This window comes from Cotesia typhae, unplaced genomic scaffold (assembly GCF_013202065.1).
Source record: "Cotesia typhae breed Kobodo isofemale line unplaced genomic scaffold, CoteBio_Ctyphae scaffold_13, whole genome shotgun sequence".
In the NCBI taxonomy this organism is placed as follows: Eukaryota; Metazoa; Arthropoda; class Insecta; order Hymenoptera; family Braconidae; genus Cotesia; species Cotesia typhae.
This window is the reverse complement of record NW_027423774.1, coordinates 1,761,311-1,783,292: the sequence shown is the minus strand read 5'-3', so window position 1 is coordinate 1,783,292 and position 21,982 is coordinate 1,761,311. Positions and strand designations below refer to the sequence as shown.

Genomic DNA, 21,982 nt, shown 5'->3' with positions numbered 1-21,982 from the left:
TTTAGCATGTTTTATGAGACACTAGTTTGAGTTATTATTCAGGTAATTTTTTTCGTGTTGAAATTTTTTCAGGACTTTGATAAGACTTTCACGGTTTGATTCCAACATATAGACCGGTTTTCGACAAACATTCGACAATATTATACTTGTCATAAATGGACTGGATTAAGTGGTTTATGGGATAATTAAGCTAATGTATCTTATTTAAAAGTTTTGTAATCTAAATAAATTTTTTTTATGCAAAAAAAAAAAAAAATATATTATTCCAAGAAAATAAATGAAAAAATTTTTAATCTTTAATTTTATTTTAAATAAAATTCTGTATAAAAAAATTTTTTCCTAAGAATTTTCTTAATTTTTGTAAAATTATAATTTTAGCCTAATTACACTTATCCTGTAAAATAAAATTTCAGGTGAAATTAAAAAAATAAAAAAACATTAACCAATATTTTTATTGCATTTTCGATCGTTATACGATAACCATAATTTATTGTAATTAAATTTTACAATTTAAAAATTCATTGTTTATTATGCCCCGGACTTTTATCACATAAATTTATCACGGCGATCATTTTAACTAAACATTTATTTCAATATTAATACTAATATTAAACCGAAATACACTAATGTAATCTAATAAGAAAATATTTAAAAAAATTTATTATGACTGAACACGTAACATCATTTGAAACCTTTCCCTTTCCCTTCGTAATAAATTTGAACATAATAAATAAATTTAATACAATAATTATAATAAAAATTGAAAATAAATTTAACTACATATCTTATTCAGTCAAATATTTGAGTAGAAATTATTATTGTACAAATGAATTTAAATAAATTAAAAATATATATTTTTTCATATATTTAATATAAAAAACAAACACATATTTATATTTATATTTATCTAAATATATACAAGATCACTTAAATAAATTAAAAATATAAAAAAATGATAATAAAAAGTGGGGAAAAGCATTAACGACCATGCTTGGTAAGTTCGAGAGGCTGCTGGTCGATCCACTGATCTTTCCAAACAATTGGTGAGGACGATGTGAATTCTTGATCAGAGTCTTGCACATCGATCTCTTCATCTTCATCTTCGTTCGAGGACTTGAGGTCAACCGACTCGAAACCAGTTTCATGGTGCCTAGACCTTGATTCTATTTTGGAGTTTGAGTTACGCGAAGGCAAATCTTCGCCGACGAGCTGACTGATCATCCTGAAAGCGCTGGGTTTCCGGATGGAATGAGGATTGATAATGTCGCCACGATCTCCGATTATAGGCGAGGATGTTGTCACAACAGCGTGAAATGCACTGTTCCTGCCACCCATCCCAGCGATTGAAGTTGCTGTGTGGGAGGAATCCAATCCGGGTCCAGAGACCGCGTGCGAACCTGGAGATCCTGATGTTGGTGTTTGCGATACCGACGGAGGCTGGGTTGGCGGCGGGGGTGAACGTTTCAGGAGGTTCATTCGCTGATGACGTCGCCATTTTGCCCGTCTGTTAGAAAACCAAACCTAAGAGTCACGAGTTAAGTCGTTAGAAAGCTCGTGACTTACCAATTAGAAAAGACAGTTGAATTCATTTCTGTGAATGAGGATAGTTGTGTCCCTTCTAAGGGAAGTGGATTTGCTTACCTGAACTCGTGCTTCTGATAAAGATGTCTTCGAGGCCAATCTCTCTCGGGTTGACACGCATGGATAATGCGATCTCTCAAATTCCTTCTCCAGTTCCTCGAGCTGCTCCGGGCTGAAGGTTGTTCGGTTCCGCCGGAATTTTGGTTGCTCTGAACCGTCCAAGCTTCCGTCATCGTCATTATCTGTGACAGTCATACGTACAAAACGATATTTAGGGATGCTAATAAGTATTTATTAATTACTAGATGATGATCAAACTTTTCAAAATTAAATTCTTGGTTCAAGATTTTTTTTTCTTGGATCAAATTAATTTTTTTAAACATAATTTCTGATTGATGCGCTGAATTTAAAATTTTATTGAACATAAAATTATGCAAAAACTGCTACCTGAATTATCTAATCTTTTTTATATTTTTTAATTACTTTTTTTGCAAGCTCTTAATTGTACAAAACACTTTAAACTTTTTCACATAAGTTTTAAGGATATAAATAACTAATATAAATATGAAAGATTTGAAGTTCATTATTTTTTCATTGAAATTATGAGTCTTGAAGTACGACTATACAAAAAAAACTACTTATTTTTATATTTCACCCTTTAGGACGCGGAAGCGTTTGAAGTTGTGCTTTAAAATTTTTTTCTACATCAAATCAATTTTAATCAAGAATTTTTCAGCAATAGCACAAGTCATGTCTTATTCGATTTACCTTAAATAATTTTTTTATGGCATAAAAAAAATTTTATTTTCGACTCATTGTCAATAACGACAATTTTTAACATTTTTCTGACTAAATGAAACCCGACTATTTTAACAAAGACAACTGAATATTTAATAATTTATATTACGAAGGTGATTCAAGTTCATTATTTAACAACGTTGAACTAAAGAGATATGAATAACAACAGCAGCACTGAAAAGAATTATATAGTTAAAAAGCAACAGTTCCAATTAAGTAAACAAAATAAAAATTATGTTAAGCTACGTGTTCAAATTTAGTGAGTGGAAACTCTAACTAAGTAAATATTAGTGAAGATAACACGCATTGTTGTACTATGAATTATCACATGTCCTAATTTTGGTTAACTCTTCCAGAGTTTACATACTGACGATGGAATTCGAGGTTGGTGATGTTTGATCAGATATTATTATTAATATAAGTATTTGTTGCATTATTGAATGTCAATGAATACATTTGTAAATGGTTTATCACAATTTGGTAGCAGTAAATAATCATACCAACTTCCGGTATTACTCACATTTAAATGTAAGCTATTGTCAACTAACAGCTGCACAAATGGTAACCCGTTGTACAATTCCCAATTCAATTGAGGTGCATTGTGCTTTGCATGGACACGAATTTAAAATATTCGCCGTTACAAGTTAAAACCTTAATTTAATTCAGAACAATAAACCACTCTAATAAATTACAATCAACGATATAGCTTCTATGCTAAAATCGAGGTAATAAATTTATAAATTTCCTTAAAATACAAAAAAAAAAAAAAAAACCACAATAGATTTTATCACAAAAGAATGAATTAAGAGTCTTAATTCTTTTGGCGTTGTAATTATAAATATCGTTATTTTTATTAACATTACAACTGTTTTTTCAAACGGTACTCTTCAGCATTTACCGACTAATAATATAAGTGCACACCTCAAACCGGAGCTCTCTTATTGCTCAGCCATTTTTTACTCCAAGTACTCACATTATTTTTCAACATAAATTATATTACGCAGTAATTATTAATATGCAAAAAATCTTAAATTAGTGTACGGATCTTGAATAAATAATTCTAACATTTTATTTTCACGGTAATTCTTCGTACTAAAGGTTATTGTAATTTGTTCCGTTTTAAGAGACTATACTCGCAATCCATTATATTATTCAATATAAAAGATCGATTCCTAAATGACTCAGTACATAAGCAATCTTTACACGCCACAATAAATAATTATCTTTTTAAAGATATACAAGTATAATTACATATAACAGACGTACATGTACGCTGATGATTTGCATAATCATCGTATTCGTGATAAAAAAAAATTCATCATCCATACAAATGCGTTTCGTTATAAAACTAGCACTGTTTTGTAATTATATTTTTTTTTACGGGTACAAAATTTAGCGGGTTACTTCGATAATCTTGGAATTAAAATCTACGAGCATATATCGCATGTAATGGAGGCTATGAAAAAATAAATTAGTTTTTCCGAGAAATTTGTAACTTTTTTATGAGAATATTATTTTAGGATGGTGTATTTGATATCTGCTTATTTTAATTATGCCGAAAAATTATGTTAATATTTAGCAACGTTTTTTTTTAATTTTTGGTGTAAGATTTTAATCTCCAAATTTTATTTTTGAATAAAGAATCCATTTTTTAACTCACGAATTTTTTTAAAATGATATTGGTTCATAATTTTTTTTTTTCGTGAGTCAAGTTATTTTTATTAGTACGCTTTTTTTAGTTTTACTAAAAATCATTCAAAATTATTTTATACTTTGTAGTTTAGTTGGCTATTAAACCGCGTTTATTAATTTTACAAAACTTGTTACTTTTAATGATCGCATTGAAAAACAAAAATGACTAAATCGATTTTTGCATTTTTAGAAGAATTATAAATAAGCCTATTTTTTCACATTTAATAGAACATGTAATTCGTGATTGTTCAGCATCTTTAAGCAATATATAATTTAAACAAAAATATGACATCTGCTTTTTTAATGATTGTCATTAAAAAATATTGTGTAAGCAATATTATGAGTCCAGGCGAACTGTTACTTATAGTTACTGATTAATGATAATAGTATTATTAGTATTAACGATAATAATAATAAAAAAATACGAACCTTGCATATAACCTCGTGCAATAACATCAGCAGCACGAAGTGCATGTTCTGAATTAGCGGCAGCCGCTGAAGCGGATGTCGCTCCGGGACTAAGAGATGTTGGAAGAAGAAGCGATGAAGCGGCTCCAGTTATTCCAGTAGCTAATGGTGGTATCATCCACGGATGTCCTGGAGCTCCAGGTGCTGGCCAAGTCGCCGGAAGGTGATGAGGAGTTGTAGGATGATGGTGAGCGGAATTGAAATACGGATGAGGTCCAGCGGCGTACAATCCGTATCCAGTGGCTCGTGCAAATTCAGCTGCTGCTCTTTCTGCCGCCCGGTTTCTCAAGATTCTGTTTATGCTACTTACTGACGGGGCTGTTGCGTTGCTGCATACTCCTGCAACAAGTTTATTTTTGGAATTAACTACTACCTTTTTTTACCAATTAATTGTCAATTATAAATAATAAATAAGTTATAATTGTCTAAATAATTTTATTCTGTAGTAAGTATTTATTGCATTAAGTTTCTTTCAATTAAAATATAAAGCTCTATGATAAAATATAGTGAATTGCATAAAACAGATCCCTAGTTGTTACTAATAGAAGCCAATTAGCGTTTATCCGAGAGGATAACTAGATTGAAATTAATGGCTCAGAATATACTTTATCAAGAATTAAATCCAAGTTTTTATTTTTGTTTTTTAATAAATAAAAAACACTTTTGCTCTTTGCAAAAAGTTTAATAATATTAATCTCAAATAATAAATCAGTCATGTATTTACCAATTGAAAAAAATATTCAGTTCCGAAGTATACACTGAAAAAAAAAAACTTCTTGATTCAAAAAAAATATTTCTATTTTAAATGAAAAAACTTATTTTTTTTTTTTTTTTTTTCACCAAAAATATAAAAATTTTAAAGGAAAGTGAAATTGTTGTTAATTTTCGAAAATAATATACTCTTGATCGAAAATGTCTCTTCAAAATAAGTTTCTTAGCTCAAAAGTATTTTGCTTGAGTAGTATTTTTTTTTTTTTAGCGCAGTATTAAAATATTACAAAAAAAAAAAAATAAGATAACAATTATCACAACATTTAAAATGATTAATCGATGTTCAATTGTACATAGCTGCTTGTATATCAAATCCGATTAGGCTCTATAGTCATTGCAATTCAATAAATAAAAAAAAAGTGTCTTCGGTGATCAATGTTTAAAGAAATGTAAGCTAAATTATTTAAAAAAATATTTTTTTTTCAACCTACCTTCAGAAATCAATCGCTCTCTTATTTCCCAGGCAAATATTGTCGGATTTTCTCGTTTGTACTGTTCAATTTTAGCAACAACTGCCGGAGTAGCAACTTTGGGTTTACTACCGCCAATTAAGCCAGGCGGTCGAAGAGTTCCTGAGTACAAAAAATAAGCTCTGGATTATTTTCTTCACTCATATTATTAATATTAAAATTTATCAGTTATTTGTTAATTTAAGAACAAAAATTTTGTTTAAATTTGTAATCTTTGATTCTCTTAAAAATAATTTAAATGTAACTAATAACCGGTGTCAACAAGCTTATGAATATTACTAAAAAATTTATTGTTGTATTCTGCGAAGTATTTCTTGTTTACATTAAAATTATAATATGAATCAGATATGTTAATATATTACCATTTATATTCTCAATTAACATACTAATCGATAATCATAAAAAAAATGATTTCTTTGAAAAAATCCCACCATAACTTATATCAATTCGATACTTTTGTAACAGTAAATCTAGTTTCAATTATTATCAGATAGACTTCATGTCACTGAGAATCGATAGCCAAGAAATATGGTCGCCTTACAACCTGTGAGCACATTGATCAACTGTTATGAAACAAATAAAGTAATAATAATTCCGTCGACAAGAAATAGATGGTTGTAAGTTATAAAAGGTAAATAGATTTAAAATCCTTGAATCTTTAAACTTGTTCCAATATATTTTCGATATGAATCAATTGTCAGTATACCTTAATAAAATTAAATATTTTTAATTTAATACTGATACAATTATTTTAGTTTCTTTGCTCAAAAAATTGCATACAGAAAAATTTATTTTGGCCGGATCGAATTTTATCATCGACAGAGAAGAAATTTGAACAAATTGAACTTTTTGAATTTAAGAATTCTTCTACTGAATTCAAGATTATCAAATTATTTTCTTGGTTCAACAATAATTTCCTTGGATAAAACTAATTTCTCTATCATTCAATGTGTTGATAGATTATTAATAAAATAGATTAAAAAAAAAAATTAATGAAGCAAACGAGAGTTAAGTCTATTGAATATGATGTTGATGTTGTTTCAATAAAAATCACCTTGAATGTTGAGATCTAATTAGATATGTCCGGGTTAAAGTACTACGGCATATTAATATTGTCAAGGTTATTTTTGCATATATTTTTGCAGAAACATTCTCGAGAAGTTGGGTAGGAAGGTAGGTAGGTAGGTAGGCAGATAGATAGGTAGGTATCAGTTGCCAGATGATTGGATGAAACACGCACATCATTGTTGATGTGACGTAGTGTCTGACAAGGACATTTTCGACGTTTCAATAAATTAACGTGGATATAGAGGGACACAAGTAAAATTGAACGGAAGGCATGCATGTAGAGAGATACGTACAGAAGCAGAATACCCGAAGCTAAGTAATAAGTAAGAATTGGTACTTATTCGTACTCTTATTCGCATCATATCATGCATGGGCATGGATATATGTTCGGGCTATACTGAGCTTATTCTCTTATTTTATATATTGTATGGATATGCTACTCTGAAAAGCTAATGGAAGCCGCGACGCAGACAGGCTTGAGCAATTATCGGTCATTACGTGTTATTATTAATAACAATAATAATAATTGTGAAAAAGAAATAAAGCGTTGGTATATATCGCGTGTGCTCCCACGGGAGAAGTGCGTGCTGAGGTATAAACGATGTTACCTACCTAATAGGTATCTACGCCTCGAGCAAATTCCTTTGCCACAGCACTCATTTTTGTCTCTTGTTTTTTTATATTATAAACCAAGTTTACTTAACTTATATATATATATATATATATATATATATATATATATATATATATATATATATATATATATTTATATACCTATGTGTGTTTATACTTTTGTTTTTTGAATGTCAGATAGATTAATGATACTGATAAAAACACATTGTGAGTTTAATAAATTGCTTATTGACACTTATGTTCGAGCAACTGCATAAATCACCTTTCGTAATTATTTAAGAGATATTTTAATGACAGCAAATCTGTCATATCATTATTATATTTTAAGACTAATTTGATTATTGCTTTTTTTAAAGCAATTAATTTTTAAATTATTCTTATTTGTACCTGCTGGCTGTAATTGATTCTAATTCTGTTGAAAAACACATCATACATCGCTCAATGAAATATTGCTAAGGATTCGTGTTGTTATACAAAGAGAATCCTATGCCTTAAACTGTAATAGTACCCTGGGGTTTGGAGTAGACCTGAACTATCTAATTAGAGGGCAAGTGTTTCATTCATCTTGTAGGTAGCACAATGTGTATGCAGACAAAAAAAACTTTAAGGAAAAAATTGTTAACACGACATAACATAGATATGAAATAAGGGAGCGGAACGGAATAAAATTAAACTGTATACATTTTTTTTTACAATAAAACAAACTTGTTGTATTAGTATAAATTTATATTTATTTTAAAGTTCTCTATGCAGTTGCTACTACAGTTTGTTGAAAATATCTAATTACGCAGTAACTTATGAACGTAATTGTCTATTATAATTATACAAGGGTGATTTTAATAACAGAGTAAGATAAAATCACTTTCTAACGTGAAATTCAAGCAAATAAATTCCATGCAATTACCTTTGGTAGAAGAAAAATCGGTAAGTGGTTTACTGAGTAAGTAACCGTATATTTGTTGGCTTGGGTATTATAGGTGAAATTACTGGAGTATTATTAAACTTAGCGAACAATAAAGCAGTTTATGAATTATATATACATGAAGTATACATTTGACGTCGCTAACTGACAAAAAAATTGCCGGAACTACCCTAGGCAATAGTATTTTACCGTAAATTGGAAATGCGAGGGTGGATAAATTGTTAATATTTCATCATACACAAATTTTTAAAAAACATCTCTTGTAACGTCAATTTCTTAAAATATATGACTGTAATAATTCATTAAATGTGAGTTATTTTCAAATTATTAACAAAAAATCATGAACAATGACTAAAATGAAACGGAAATACAAAAAAATTCCAAGTAATTCTTTAAAACTCAAAAGATGTATGCTTCACATAATTATTAGAATTCTTTTGTATACTAAGTGACAAAAAGTATATACATAAATATGTATAAATTACACAGAAATATTAGAAATCTTAAAATTTTTTAGATTAACTATTTTAGTCACTGAGGACACTATTAATAATGAAATATTAGAATATTAGTCAATTTTTGTGTATTTTAATTAATTTTATTCAAGAAAAAAAATTTTGAATCAAAACTATAATTTTTAACTTTGATCATTTTTAATTAAGAAAAAAATTTACTTGAATTAAAAAATATTTTCCTAATCTTGTCAAATCAATTTTTTATCAGCCTACACATTTTACTTTAAATGTAGGATATTTATAAGAGAGCCAAAAGGTATTGACTAGAATTTAATTTATATCATTTAAAGATACAGCGAAATTTAATGACTTATTTTTGGTCGAAGTTCTTGTCATTTATTAATGATTTTTAAACAATTTTCAATACCCCATAATTATTATCAACTAATTCCCAGCATGCATACGTAAATTCAACAATTTCGTTGTAAAATTATACTACGAACATATTATTACCCAAATTGACATGTAACTCTCTTCGGACTCAATTTGTCTTAAACCACAAAAATAAAATTTTTTCGACTTTCAAAGCATCCAATTAGGTCGCCTAAGTACTAAATTTCTGAAGCAATACATTTTATTTAAAATACACTGTATAAGTACCAGAGTGACGTGTGAATTTACAGAGGTATTGTTAGTTAAAATTTTCCTCAAAAATGAACAAATAAATATTTTCAAGGACTAATGACCAACTTGCATACTTATTTAAAATTTACCAGAAGAAAAAATAATTTTCTATAGTACTAATCAAAATTATTTTAATTAACTCTTCAAAATTTTTCTCCATACGAAATATCAATTTTTTTCAAAAAAGATTTTATTAAAAAAAAAATCTTTAAGTAAAACTTTCGAAAAATTACTAAAATACATATTTTTCATTTCTATTTCTTCCCGATGGCTGTTACATTTATATTCAAATGACAAGCATTAATTTTCTTTCATATTGAAAGAGATAACTTACCAAGAAGTTTTGTAACAACAGCTCCTTGTTGATTCAACGACAGCACATGGTTTGCCAGATCGTTGTAATGTCTAAGAGCACCCAGCCCGTGCGACAATTCAAGAAGTCGTTGACGTGTTGCTCCACTGATTGTACTGCTGTTACCAGGGAATGCCCCAGTGGCGCAATTGGGAAGGCTCACACCTTTAAATAATTGTTCAATAAACCATTAAAGCATTGTTTCTTCTAGATACTTAACAATAAAACAATTGATACAAATGTTAAAAATAATTAAAGATCATTGATGCATTGATGCATTGGAATTGACGCGGTTTTAAAAAATCAGTAGCATTGTTGGTAAATATTAGCGAGTTACATGAATGGATGCTTATTAAAACTACTTGAGGTGTATTTTAGTCGAGTCTTTGAAAAAAAATCAACGGATGTCTTGAAATGATTGTCACTCTTCCTGTCCTGTTGTCATTGTATGTGGTAGACGCATAAGTAACACATTATTTGTTCAAGAATTCATGTATGCTAACGAATTTGAGAGAATGTATTCTTACAGTTTCTCGGTATGCGTTGAGTAAAATTACGAGTGGCATTGAGCGATTTTGTCGCCACGCCTTGTATACCCATTCAATAGAGTATCGCCTTAGCCATACATTTTTTAAATTAAAATAGTCACGTCGCGACTCCGTTTTCTATCTCGCCGGTTCTCGTTTTTTGTTATTGTTATTTAATAATAACAAGAACCAAAATAGAATAATAATTCATCGATCATTATGGTATTGTTTAATATATATTCTTCTTCTTCTTCTTCGTCTTTTACTTCTTATTCTCCTTCTTCTTCTTTTTTTCTCCAATTATTACGTATGCCACATCTGTACGTACTACTACTTTTTACTTTTTTTTTTTTTTTAAATAATTGGCTAATTGTTCTTAACTTAAATAAATAAACTACCTTAAAAATTAATTGAACAACTATGGCAAATAAGATTTAAAGTCGTGTTAATAAAACTTGAAACATTTTTTTTTCCCGTTAAATATTAACATTCATACGTAATCAATTATCTGATCCACATTTTTTAGAATTATTTATTAATGTTCCTATGTTTTGATAGTTGTCCAAACTGTCTGCATTGTAGTTTTTTACTCGTTAAAAACTCTGGTAGTATATATACAAAATAATATCTATAGCTACATTTCAAATATTGATATTAACGATATAGAAAACTAAGGACTCGAATAAAAATATTGGTAGCTTAATGAAAATTGAAGAAAATTGTCAATGTTATTATTAAATATTTTTCAAAATTTTTTGAAGCTAAATATTTTGTTTTCTTAATAGAGACTTAAATTTTTTGGCAAAAAGTCGATAAAAATTTTAGCGATGAAACTACCATGTAAATATCATAAAAAAAAAAAAAAAAACCTTAAAAAGTTAATGAATTATAAACTCAAAAATATAAAAAGTACCGCCGGTTCTTTAATCTTGTTTAAGTTTAATAGTCAGCTTTAGGCTAATTTCCTCTATAAATAAGTAATTGTTGCAAATAATTACGTAACTGCGTTTTATAGATTTTTGTTTAATTTTCCATTTCATTCTTGTTAGAAAAATTCAGATTTAAATTCCATGAAAACATCCAATAGGTTGTTTTGCACTGAAGAAAGTTTTACTTCATTGAAATTATTCAAGTGTTTAAAATTGAACTTGACGGGTCAAAAACCGGTAGCTTTACCCTACTTCAATTACTTTATAATGCACATTGAATTATCTTAAAAATATTTTCTTCAGCATCGTTAATGGAATGACATAATTTTAATTTTTTCTTGATAGAAAAAATTGATTATTGACAGAAGATCAAAAATAGCCTACACTGGTTCAAATTCTTTATATTTCTTCTTTGATTATTCTTTTGATGATTCAAAAACAATTTTTGAAGGCATAAAGGATTGTTTCAAGTAGAATAATATTTTTCTCGTATTTTTTTGGATCTCTATCCAACATTTCAAATTTTCCTTAATTAAGAGATGAAAAATATTTACAGAACTAAGTTATTTATTTTTCTGTAAATGATTAATTTAGTCAAATTGGTTACTGTTTAACGATCGTGGAGAAACTATGTAAAATAATTTAAAGATCTCCTATAAAAACCAGTTAAAGGTGTTAGAAGATACCCATCAGCTAATATTCGCTCAGGTCAGTTTTATTTTGAGCTAAAAATATTTTATCGAAGATGCTTCCGTGAAAGCGTTTGGTCTTGGTACCTCGTGAGATGTATGTATAAGAATCGGGAATCGAGGTCCCAAGAACATTCACTTTCACAGAAACTACTATATACACGATAAAAATGTTAATTTTCTGCTTACATGTACAGGTATATAATGTATCTTATTAAATTTTGAATAGATTCAAATTACACGATTAACTAAAATGTTTATTTTAGACAAAAAAAAAGTAAACGTTCTCTCGCTAAAAGGACCAGGAATCGAGTTAATTTTTTCGAAATTTAAATTGTCATGTTCAACATGAATCAGTTACAAAGTATTATTGAGGACAGAACGGCTGCATCCTGCCCATCCAAAACTGTTGTTTTTATTACTCCATTATTGCCGCGATTTTTATGCTCCTGAAGATAAATAAATCTTTTAGAAAATTTAACATCGCTTCAAACGCAAGCACAGCAAATGAAAGAACATAAAATCTTGTATATTTGATAGTGTTCAGTACACAGGATTGAATTATCATAAAAACAATTTTACAGCTGCATAAATTATCAAACAGCGGAATTTTAAATTATATTTGAACAAATTTTTTTTATAAGAAAAAATCATGCAAAGAAATAAATTTATGCATGTAAATATTATAAATTTTCATGCTTCGATAAGTTTTTAGTATAATAGGATATCGGAATAATTAATACATTGTAACAAATAATATTTATAGTATTGAGCATTATTAAATGTTAATTTGCAAAACATTTTATATTAGAATCATAAAATACTATTAATCGCAAGTGTCAATAATTATTCATTTGATTGCATTTAATAAATAATGCGTTTATGTACGTATAAATAAACCATTAACATTTTTTATGCGGTAATTAAAATTACGTTGTTACTGTCACGTTAAATTTGTAATATATTATAAATATATATTGGTGTTTTATGTCTTTATCCCCTAAAAACATGTATATACATACATATTTATTTATATACCTGCCTTCTCCGGCAATGTATTCATGCGAATATTTTCTTGATTAAGATAATCTTATCGGCGATCATGAAACTCCTTTTACAAATTAATTTATCTTTTAATATATTCACTGCACTTTATTTGATTATCTTCTTCTTTTCCAAAATAGGAAATCAATATCATTATCATGTATATTTTACAGATTAAGCCATAATTACACAATTAATATAACCTTTTTTATTTATAAATGATTATCTTTAATAATTTTTCATTTAATCTGTCTCGTTTTCTTCAATTATAGAAAAATAAGACAGATTTATTAATTGGTGTAATTAATTTTTGAATTTTACATGAAGGAAATATTTATTTTATCCAAAAATATCTTCAAGCCAAATCTTTTTTGCTTTTTAAATCTTAGGCTGATCAAAAAAATTACTTTCCAAAACATACCAGCTCATAAATAAAAATTTTCCCATCAACTCTTATCAATCGTTCTTTATAATTTGTTTATAAATCCTGTAGATAAATTCCCGACTTTAAAAAAAATTGTTTCGTCATGTTTATAGTTTTCATTTTGCTCCAAAAAATTCATAATATTAAAATCAAATTTTTCTAAAAACAACCGTATAAAATATTAAAAAAAAAAAAATCAAATTCCAGTCAATTACTTAGCAACATTATTAAGGCCAAAAAATATTACATATTACGCATTCTCTGCTTCTCAACCTTCCAGGTGTCCTCTTAAATATGTATTAAAGTTATCCATCCAATTACTTTGTTTACATGACTCTCAAAAATAAATCACGCTCAAGTTAAAGCATTACAATTCTAATTACAAAATAAAATCGTGTAAAAAATATCCTAATAAACAAAAAAAATGATATTTATAAATAATAAAAAAATAAATATTATTTACTCTCAACAATCGGCGCAGTTGAGACTGTAGAAACCCCTGAATGGTGATGACTGGCATGATGATGATGACTCTGATGAATTTGAAACAATCGTGACCGGGATTGATCTAAAGTCGGTGACGGCGGCTCCCAGGGCCTTGTAACAGTCGTACCGACATCAGCCGGTGTTGTTTCATTAATCTGGCAGCAATATTTACTATTGCCATTGCTAATATTATTTTCCGTCACAGCATCTTCATTATTATTGTTATTATTACTCCGAATACTATTGTTATTATTATTAAAACTTCCGCTGTCATCGTTTGTTCGCGTTACCGCGGTAGTTACTGGACTCCCACTGCCACTTCCACTACCACTATGAGCACCACCAGCACTACTTATATTATCAACAATAATTATTTCATTAACAGAAGCTGTTACCGGTTTGGTAGTACCCGGCGGTGTTGAAACATTACCGCCTATCATCATCACCGATTTAAGACACTCTTTTTCAAATAAATTCGCTCCAAATTTCAATCAAAAAATTATGAAATAATTTTTTAATAACAATTATAAACCTACTGAATAAGTTTTTTGCAATAAAAAAAAAACGCAGTAATAAATTTCTTTTAAACAGCACATTTGGCGCGCTTCCATAGTCACTGTCACGCCCGCACAAAAAATAAATATTTACTTAAATACGATAAATTTTGAAATTCCGGCGATAAAAGCAACGTAAAAATCTAAAAATTATTTAAATAAATGAATGGGTTAGTAATTAAACAACAATTGAGTTGGTGAGTCTTAGTCTGTCTTTAGATTATTCCCCTTTTAGGAAAGTATAGCTGTTTGTTATATTAAGACACACGTTAGAGCAGTCGGGTCGATATCTTAGACTGTATACTGTGGCTGCTCGCACTCTGCCGGATTCAAGCAGATTGGCTTCCGTTCAGCGGCTCGAAGCTTGCCCAGACTACCTTCTACCTTCTACCTTATCCCCACCTACGGTTGAGGTGAGATCAAGATTTAAGGCACCTCAGAGTCGCACATGACATTACCCTACAGACTTTAGCTTCAGCTTGTTCCGTCAGTTAAGAGGTAAGAGGAGTAGCTTTAATACCGTATACCGTATAGGTGGATAGGTGGATGGAAAGAACCGGTCAAGAGGGAAGAGGGAATCAAGGAGATGAAGGGAATAAGGGTACCCCGTTTGCTGGATTGTTAATGTGCCAACGAGGTGGATAGAGGGAAATTACAGATTTACGCGCGCGCGCCCGTGTGCGTGTGCGTGTGTGTGTGTGTGTTTGGGTGTGTATGTGTATATGGTGTGTTGGGTGTGCATGAGTGTGTGTGTGTGTGTGTGTGTGTGTGTGTGTGTGTGTGTGTGTGTGTGTGTGTGTGTGTGTGTGTGTGTGTGTTGGTATAGCAACTGAAGAATATAATGAAGATCAAGTTGCGCACTTTCATCGCGCATCTATCCCGCCCACCAACCATTATCAACTGATCGGCCAATTGAACGGCCTCGTGGACGCCTACTGAAAATACGTGATCATCTAGACGGCTAATCGAAATTCACCCTGACTTGGGTAAGTATGATCGACCACAAGAACCACTCACGCGTGCATCATTTCTTATTTTTCATGCTGCTCATTTTTTATTATCTTTTTTTCGTTAGTCATTTTTTCTTACCACCACGCTCGTTTAATGAACGAGCTGACGTATATACGTAAATCTTTTATTCCTCTATTATCCTTTCAATCTTCTTGTACATAATATTACGTATTTATTTGTTTTATTTTATTTTATATAATTAATCTTGCTTATTAAGATTGACTAGGTGCATGTGATCATTTAAATTTTATGCAAGGTAATTAAAAACATCTAGAGGGGTTTTGTTTTTCTTATAGGTATGCATACGCTGGTGCACAGAGGAAAAAAAAACAGCACTGAGTACTATTTTGCACATTACTCAGTATTGTTTTGTAAAAAAAATGAAGTTAAAATCCTTGAAACAGTAGAGAGCGTTATTTAAATTTTATTGTCTTAAATCAAGCAGACAAATTTTCAAACCAAAAAATATTGCAATTTTTAAATGCCAAAATTAAGACTTGGAATATCAGATTACCATTTTCCCAGATTTATTTCTCTTGAGTAAAATTAATTTTTTTGCCAATTAAGTTTTTAAACACTAAAATCAAATTTCATTAAATCAAGAAAATTTTCTGGTCTCAACAGAATTTTTTTTTTGCTCCAAAACTATTTGAGGTCTTCCGAAAAACTTACTTGGTTCAAGTAAGCCTTTTTTTTCTGTACTATATGTTGTTTAATTGGTATGATTATTAAACCTAACAAGATCATAAAAATAGTATACTACAGAAAGACTGAAGGAATAGATTGAAGGATTAGATGCTGACTTTTGATATTGTTTAGAAATACTAAATGGTAGTTTCGGTTCTATTATACTGCTCAAAGTTTTAAAGGAATTGATAACCTTTGGTTTACGTTAAATATGTATAGACGGCTAATGCAAGGGTCTACATCTGATGTATACTGGTCAATAGTAACCTATCTTAATCTAGATTTGGAGATAGATTAAAATTCAAAGGTAGTATGCATGTACATAATAATTATGAGAACGTAAGGACTGACTTAGTTTGACTGGGAGATGTAACATATATAATTTTCATTTTTTTTAAAAGCTTTTCTGACTTCTGCTTCCGATAAATATACATATTAACAGGTAAAATTAGGCTTTTAGAGCCAGTCGTCATTTTAAGAGGTTTTCAAAGAATATGTTTCATGGTAATTTTTTTTAATAAAACTGCACTATATTATTTATGATGGTTTTCTATTTTTTTTATAAACAATTAAAATTTAAATAATTTATAATAGATCAAAATTCATAAATAATAATTACTTACTCTGTATTTTCAAGTCATTGAAGAATATTTTCTGATACATAAAGTCATACAATTAAATTAAATTACTGATGCTCGATCTTGACCTTATTGTAAGATAATTAAAATACAAACTTTGAATTGTTATTAAAAAAGCAGTATCCATTGGTTCTCTCTGCAGATACATAATTAAACGAATACCTTCTTATTTAAAAATACGCGATGCATTTGTTGTTTGTCATTAACTATTTCTAACTCTATTAAAATCACTTTGTCATGTTTATATAGTTATGTGCTTGATAAAAGATAACCTCTGAGTATAATTGCAATTGACATTGACCTTTCAAGCGATGTAATTAATACTGCGTTCATAAGTTGTAATTATTTAAAGTTTTGTACGTTTTATTTTACGTTCTATTGAAAAAAGTCAGTTCTTATGTTATAAGAAGAATATAAAATGAATTTGGAAGGAAACTCAGAGTTTCAAGCAAAAAATTTATTTTTTTATTTTTGTCAACCATTTATAGATTTATTTAAACCATATTTTTCTTACGATTAATAATGCTCTATATTAACACTCAAGATAAACACTCTTGCAAAGAGATAATTTAGCGAGCATGCGCCCTCCGTCGGAAGTTTTAAAAACTCTCCAATAAAAAATTATATATGGGGATAAATTACTTAATAAATAAAATAGATTTTTCGCGTAGGTATTAAAATTAAAATTAAAGTAAAATTTAAAAAGATAATAAAACTCGAGTTTCAAGTTATGCGAACAATTTGATCACTAATTGATGATAAGCGTTTTAATCCATAATAATAATAATAACTTATCTGCCTGTCGCAGCATTGCAACATGCGTTGTCCTGTTGCTTCCACAGGATTACTCCCCATTGCAGCAACTATATTTTTTTTTCTGTGCATTTAAGATTCATAATTTATTCATTCAAGTGTAACATTTCCTTTAATTAAGAGATGTAAATATTTTAAAACAAAACTGATATTTTAAAAAAGAATATTTTCTTGATTAAAGCTATTTTTTCTGTGTACTTATCTACTAATTCTCAATCAGCCAGTGATATAGTAACACACAGTCAACTTAAATAAACAGTTTACAATTACAAAACAGAGTATAGTATTTTTCTAAAAATATCTTGTCAATCCAGTTTACAATAATATCATCGTTATAAAGTATTTTTACAATCAACAGGCATGCCGATGATGATACATGAGAGGTATAGCTTCAACTGCATTATTGCGGTTTACATGACGTGTTTCACTTTTAGTAATTCATGCTCAGAAAACTTGTTTCTCAATACTCTTTTTCTTAGAATACTTTTATTTTATAAATATCGAAGTGCAATTCAGTTTAAACTTTTTAATATAATTCAAACCCTTCCTTTTTTTTTTATTTTCGTAAGAATTCACTGTATCATAACACACGCAAACGGAGTAAATTTCAAAAGTTGTAACAATCTTTGAAAACATTGGTTCCATGCAATTTCACCAAAATAATGGGCTCTTTATTCGTATGTGCCCTATATAAATTTATCCATACAATGTTTGCAAATTGAATATTTGATGGCTCATTGCCCATTGCATCACTATCACAGACATGGTCGTTGTTGGGCAAACAACATGGCAATATTTATATTTTTATTTTAATTTAGTATTTTTTTCAGTTTAAAAAAACTGAAATTAATTTTTCTGACCAGCCTACATTGAAATAAAATTAACTTGAACCACAAAAAAAATTTTGAAAAGTTTAATTGTCTTGAATCAAGACAAAAAATTCTTGATTCAAGTAAAATATACTTAAAATCAAGAAAAATCTTTTAGTTTAAGAATTTTTCTATTTAATTCAGACGATAAAATTCCCCAAATAATTTACTTTCATCAAATAAATTTTTTTTTCGATGTAATTAAAATTTAAGTGAACAATAAATTAATCTTAATCAAACAGATCGGTTGTATAAAATAAAAATACAATTCCAAGTAAATATTTTCTTTCTCCAGTTAAGCAAATAATGAGAAAGCCATCGAACAAGTAAGTAAGAATTAAACAATATTTCCTTAGAATCGCCATTTTGCTCTGGCTTCCTTTGTACATTTGCATAGAGTAAGTAAAATAGTTATATTCTGGTTCAACGTACTGTATCGCCGCTTCTTTTTCATAAAATAACAAGTCACATCGCTTAGATTTCTCAACTACCCAATTAAAAAGTTTATATATTCTGGAAGAGTGAAAGATTCGGATCTACATGTTGAACAAACTGTTCATTTAATATGCGAAACAGCTAATAAAAATCCCGCATAATTTTTTATGTTAAATTTAAGATATGTATTTCATTTACCACAATATCAATGTTATCATAAAATAATGCGGTATGAATATTATTATCTGGTAAGTGAATTATATCGACTAAGTAAAATTGTAGATCAAAATCAATTAAAAGTACATCATTGTAGGAGACACAATAAAAAAATCTTCTTTTTTTATAAATAAATTATTTTTATATACAAATGTATGCTATATGATATGATATGGATATGCATTATGTAGAAATTAATTTTTTATGAGTAATAATAGTAGTTGGGTGTGCTTTTTACGTTTACCAACAATAATTTAACTTGCCAATAGTTATTATATTTTGGTTATTATATTCGTCTTGAATGCGAAACTACCCACAGTACTACTGTCTCATCGTGCGTATAAATACGTGTGTAAACGTGCATAATGGTTGGGGAGGAGCACCAACTGGCGTCAGAGTGACAAGATCTAAAATTAGAGCAGTTATATTGCGTGTCGATCGTCGCATACGCACTTCAAACGCCCTTTTCCGGCTTTGCCTTATTTTCATATGATACATAAAAGTTACTTATTCTCAAATACTGTTGCTCCGGTTAGTCAGTCTTTCACTTCCTTCGACTTATGTCCGTTTACTTATACTTTTCAATTTTTATTTTTTTATTTTATTGTGCATGTTCGGTTATTGGCAATCTTCCTGTATCCACTCAATCAGCAAATATACCCGGAAACTTGATCCAAAAAAATTAATTATTTACAACAGTTATTTTTGCTTCGGTGTGACTCTTCCGTATCCTGAGATTTACACTGAACAGGATTCTTCAATCGTTTTCTAATAAATAGTTACAACTTTAATGAATAATAATCATTTAATAACCAACTCAAACAAAAATTATCATTGGAAAAAATTTACAATGTAGATGATGAGAAGGGATGGGAATATGTCTGACTTTTCAACCTTAATTCTCCTAGAGTTTTCCACTTCTAGTAGTTCAAGTAAAGATTTGTGCAGAAAAAAATTTTTTTTCATAAATAAAATTCTTGAGAAATTCTAATTCACTCCACAGAAAAAGAAGTTCACTTGAACCAAGAAAATTGTAAGAAAAACGGAAGTTTTTTTAAAACTTTTCCGTATAAAAATTCCTCTCAGTTATTAAACAAGTCTAAGTCTAAATTGTCATTAAATTTAAATAATTAAATTACATTGTTTTAATTTTTTTCTTAATGAATTAATTAAAAAGCTTATTTTTCTTTTCACAAATAAAAAATTCATATGCATATTATTTTTACAATATCCCGTCATTAACAATATCGTATAAATTCAATAGAACTACTTACGTGTAAAATACTGAAATCTAATCGTATCTTACTTTACAATTTAATCCTTGAATTCTTTTACAACAGTATATTTTGTGGCTATACATTGGTAAAATTTTAATTCCAAATTTTGACTCAGCATATATTGATGGTCTCATTATAAATCGTAAAAATAGTAATACAAAGATCGTTGACGCTACCACAAAATATTCTCTCCCAGTGGACAATTAATATGTTACAATAATGACAGGATAAAATTTATGTAATCAAAACAAAAATCTTATGACCATTATCACAATTGAAATGAGATTATAATTAGGTTAAAAAATAATTGTAACTCGGCTCATTAAATATTCCATATGGGTCTCAAGTTAGAATTAAAAAGCATAATTCTAATTTCTAACGGTGTAAAGACTTATCAATTTTTGACATCGTTACGGATTAGTCTAAAGCGTATTCTAATATATGCAACATATAGCGGCAGCTATTTATAAAAATAATTGGAATTGTGTGATGATTGCGTAGTTCGTTTGAATCATGCACAGCTAAAGTAACATAAAAGCTCCGCCTCTGGGAACACCTGGCCAATAGGATAGCTTGTATTTCAAATGAAACGCGAATAACGCCTACGTAATATACCACGCCTTCATAATATAAACGCAGGAGAAAGCAATGTATGAAGAAAACTAGCAATTTTGAACATAAAGTTTTATAGTATACAGATTAACGTATATATATATATATATATATATATATATATATATATATATATATATATATATATATATATATAACATATAATACTCGGTAACAATATACCTTGTTCTTTAGCAGAGAATATTACAACTTGTTTGTTGAATCAATAAATTACTTGATTTCAGTACGCGTGCGTACTTTCCTATTCTAGTGTAAAGCATAAAAAATATGTCCCACCTTCTTCTATTTTGCATATGCATCTACCAGTCGATGTATATTCATGCTCGAGTATAATCACTGGTATGGTTTTCTTAAAGCTTAATGTTAAAGGGAGAGCTTTTCTTGCGAAGGGTAGAGCTCTAGAGTTCAAAATTGATTATATATACTTATAATATAATATTTCTGAATTTATGCTCATATTTTATTTAAGATTCACAAGACTAACATCACTATACGTGATGGAATATGCAGTAGGGAAAAATTCTATAAAATTATACGGGGTTGAAAATTTTACTCAGCTTTTTTATTTTTAACGACTGAACATTCGCTACATCAGAAGTTAATATAAGGAAACATTAAACGTATTTTTTTTTATTTTTATCACAGTCTTCAGTCTAGACGAAAAATTTTTAATTCAAGTAAAATTTAATTGACTAAGCCAAGAAAAATCTTTCAGTTTAAGAATTTTTTTATTTAAATCAAGACGATCAATTTCTTTGGCTCTAAAATTTTTTCTTTTTAATCAAATTCATTTATTCTCCATGCATACAGAAAAAATCCTTGAGAATAAATTTTTTTGACTCAAGAAAGAATCTTT

General features: G+C 28.8%; 1 protein-coding gene across 2 annotated transcripts; it reads right to left on the bottom strand.

Annotated features, from left to right (window-relative positions):
• Nucleotides 1-448: 448 nt before the first annotated feature.
• Nucleotides 449-14,565, bottom strand: Eyg (eyegone). Of its 2 annotated transcripts, none has more exons than XM_074254039.1 (6): nucleotides 13,971-14,565; nucleotides 9,877-10,059; nucleotides 5,742-5,882; nucleotides 4,501-4,878; nucleotides 1,642-1,823; nucleotides 449-1,521 (listed from the first exon to the last, which is right to left on the bottom strand). In XM_074254039.1, exons 1-6 carry the CDS (start codon nucleotides 14,434-14,436, stop codon nucleotides 979-981), a joined length of 1,893 nt encoding a protein of 630 aa, XP_074110140.1. In that variant the 5' UTR covers nucleotides 14,437-14,565; the 3' UTR covers nucleotides 449-978. The 2 variants fall into 2 exon arrangements, with proteins under 2 accessions (XP_074110140.1, XP_074110141.1); XM_074254040.1 differs by having other exon boundaries at nucleotides 1,055-1,504.
• Between the last annotated feature and the right edge of the window lie 7,417 nt (nucleotides 14,566-21,982).

What these genes read in the sequence shown, in the direction of transcription:
- Eyg (XM_074254039.1), bottom strand. Translation starts at nt 14,436, where the DNA reads ATGATGATAGGCGGTAATGTTTCAACACCGCCGGGTACTACCAAACCG. An exon ending in AACTGCGCCGATTGTTGAGA is followed by an intron (nt 10,060 to 13,970) that starts GTAAATAATATT and finishes AATTATTTAAAG; the next exon opens with GTGTGAGCCTTCCCAATTGC. An exon ending in TGTTGTTACAAAACTTCTTG is followed by an intron (nt 5,883 to 9,876) that starts GTAAGTTATCTC and finishes TTTTGTACTCAG; the next exon opens with GAACTCTTCGACCGCCTGGC.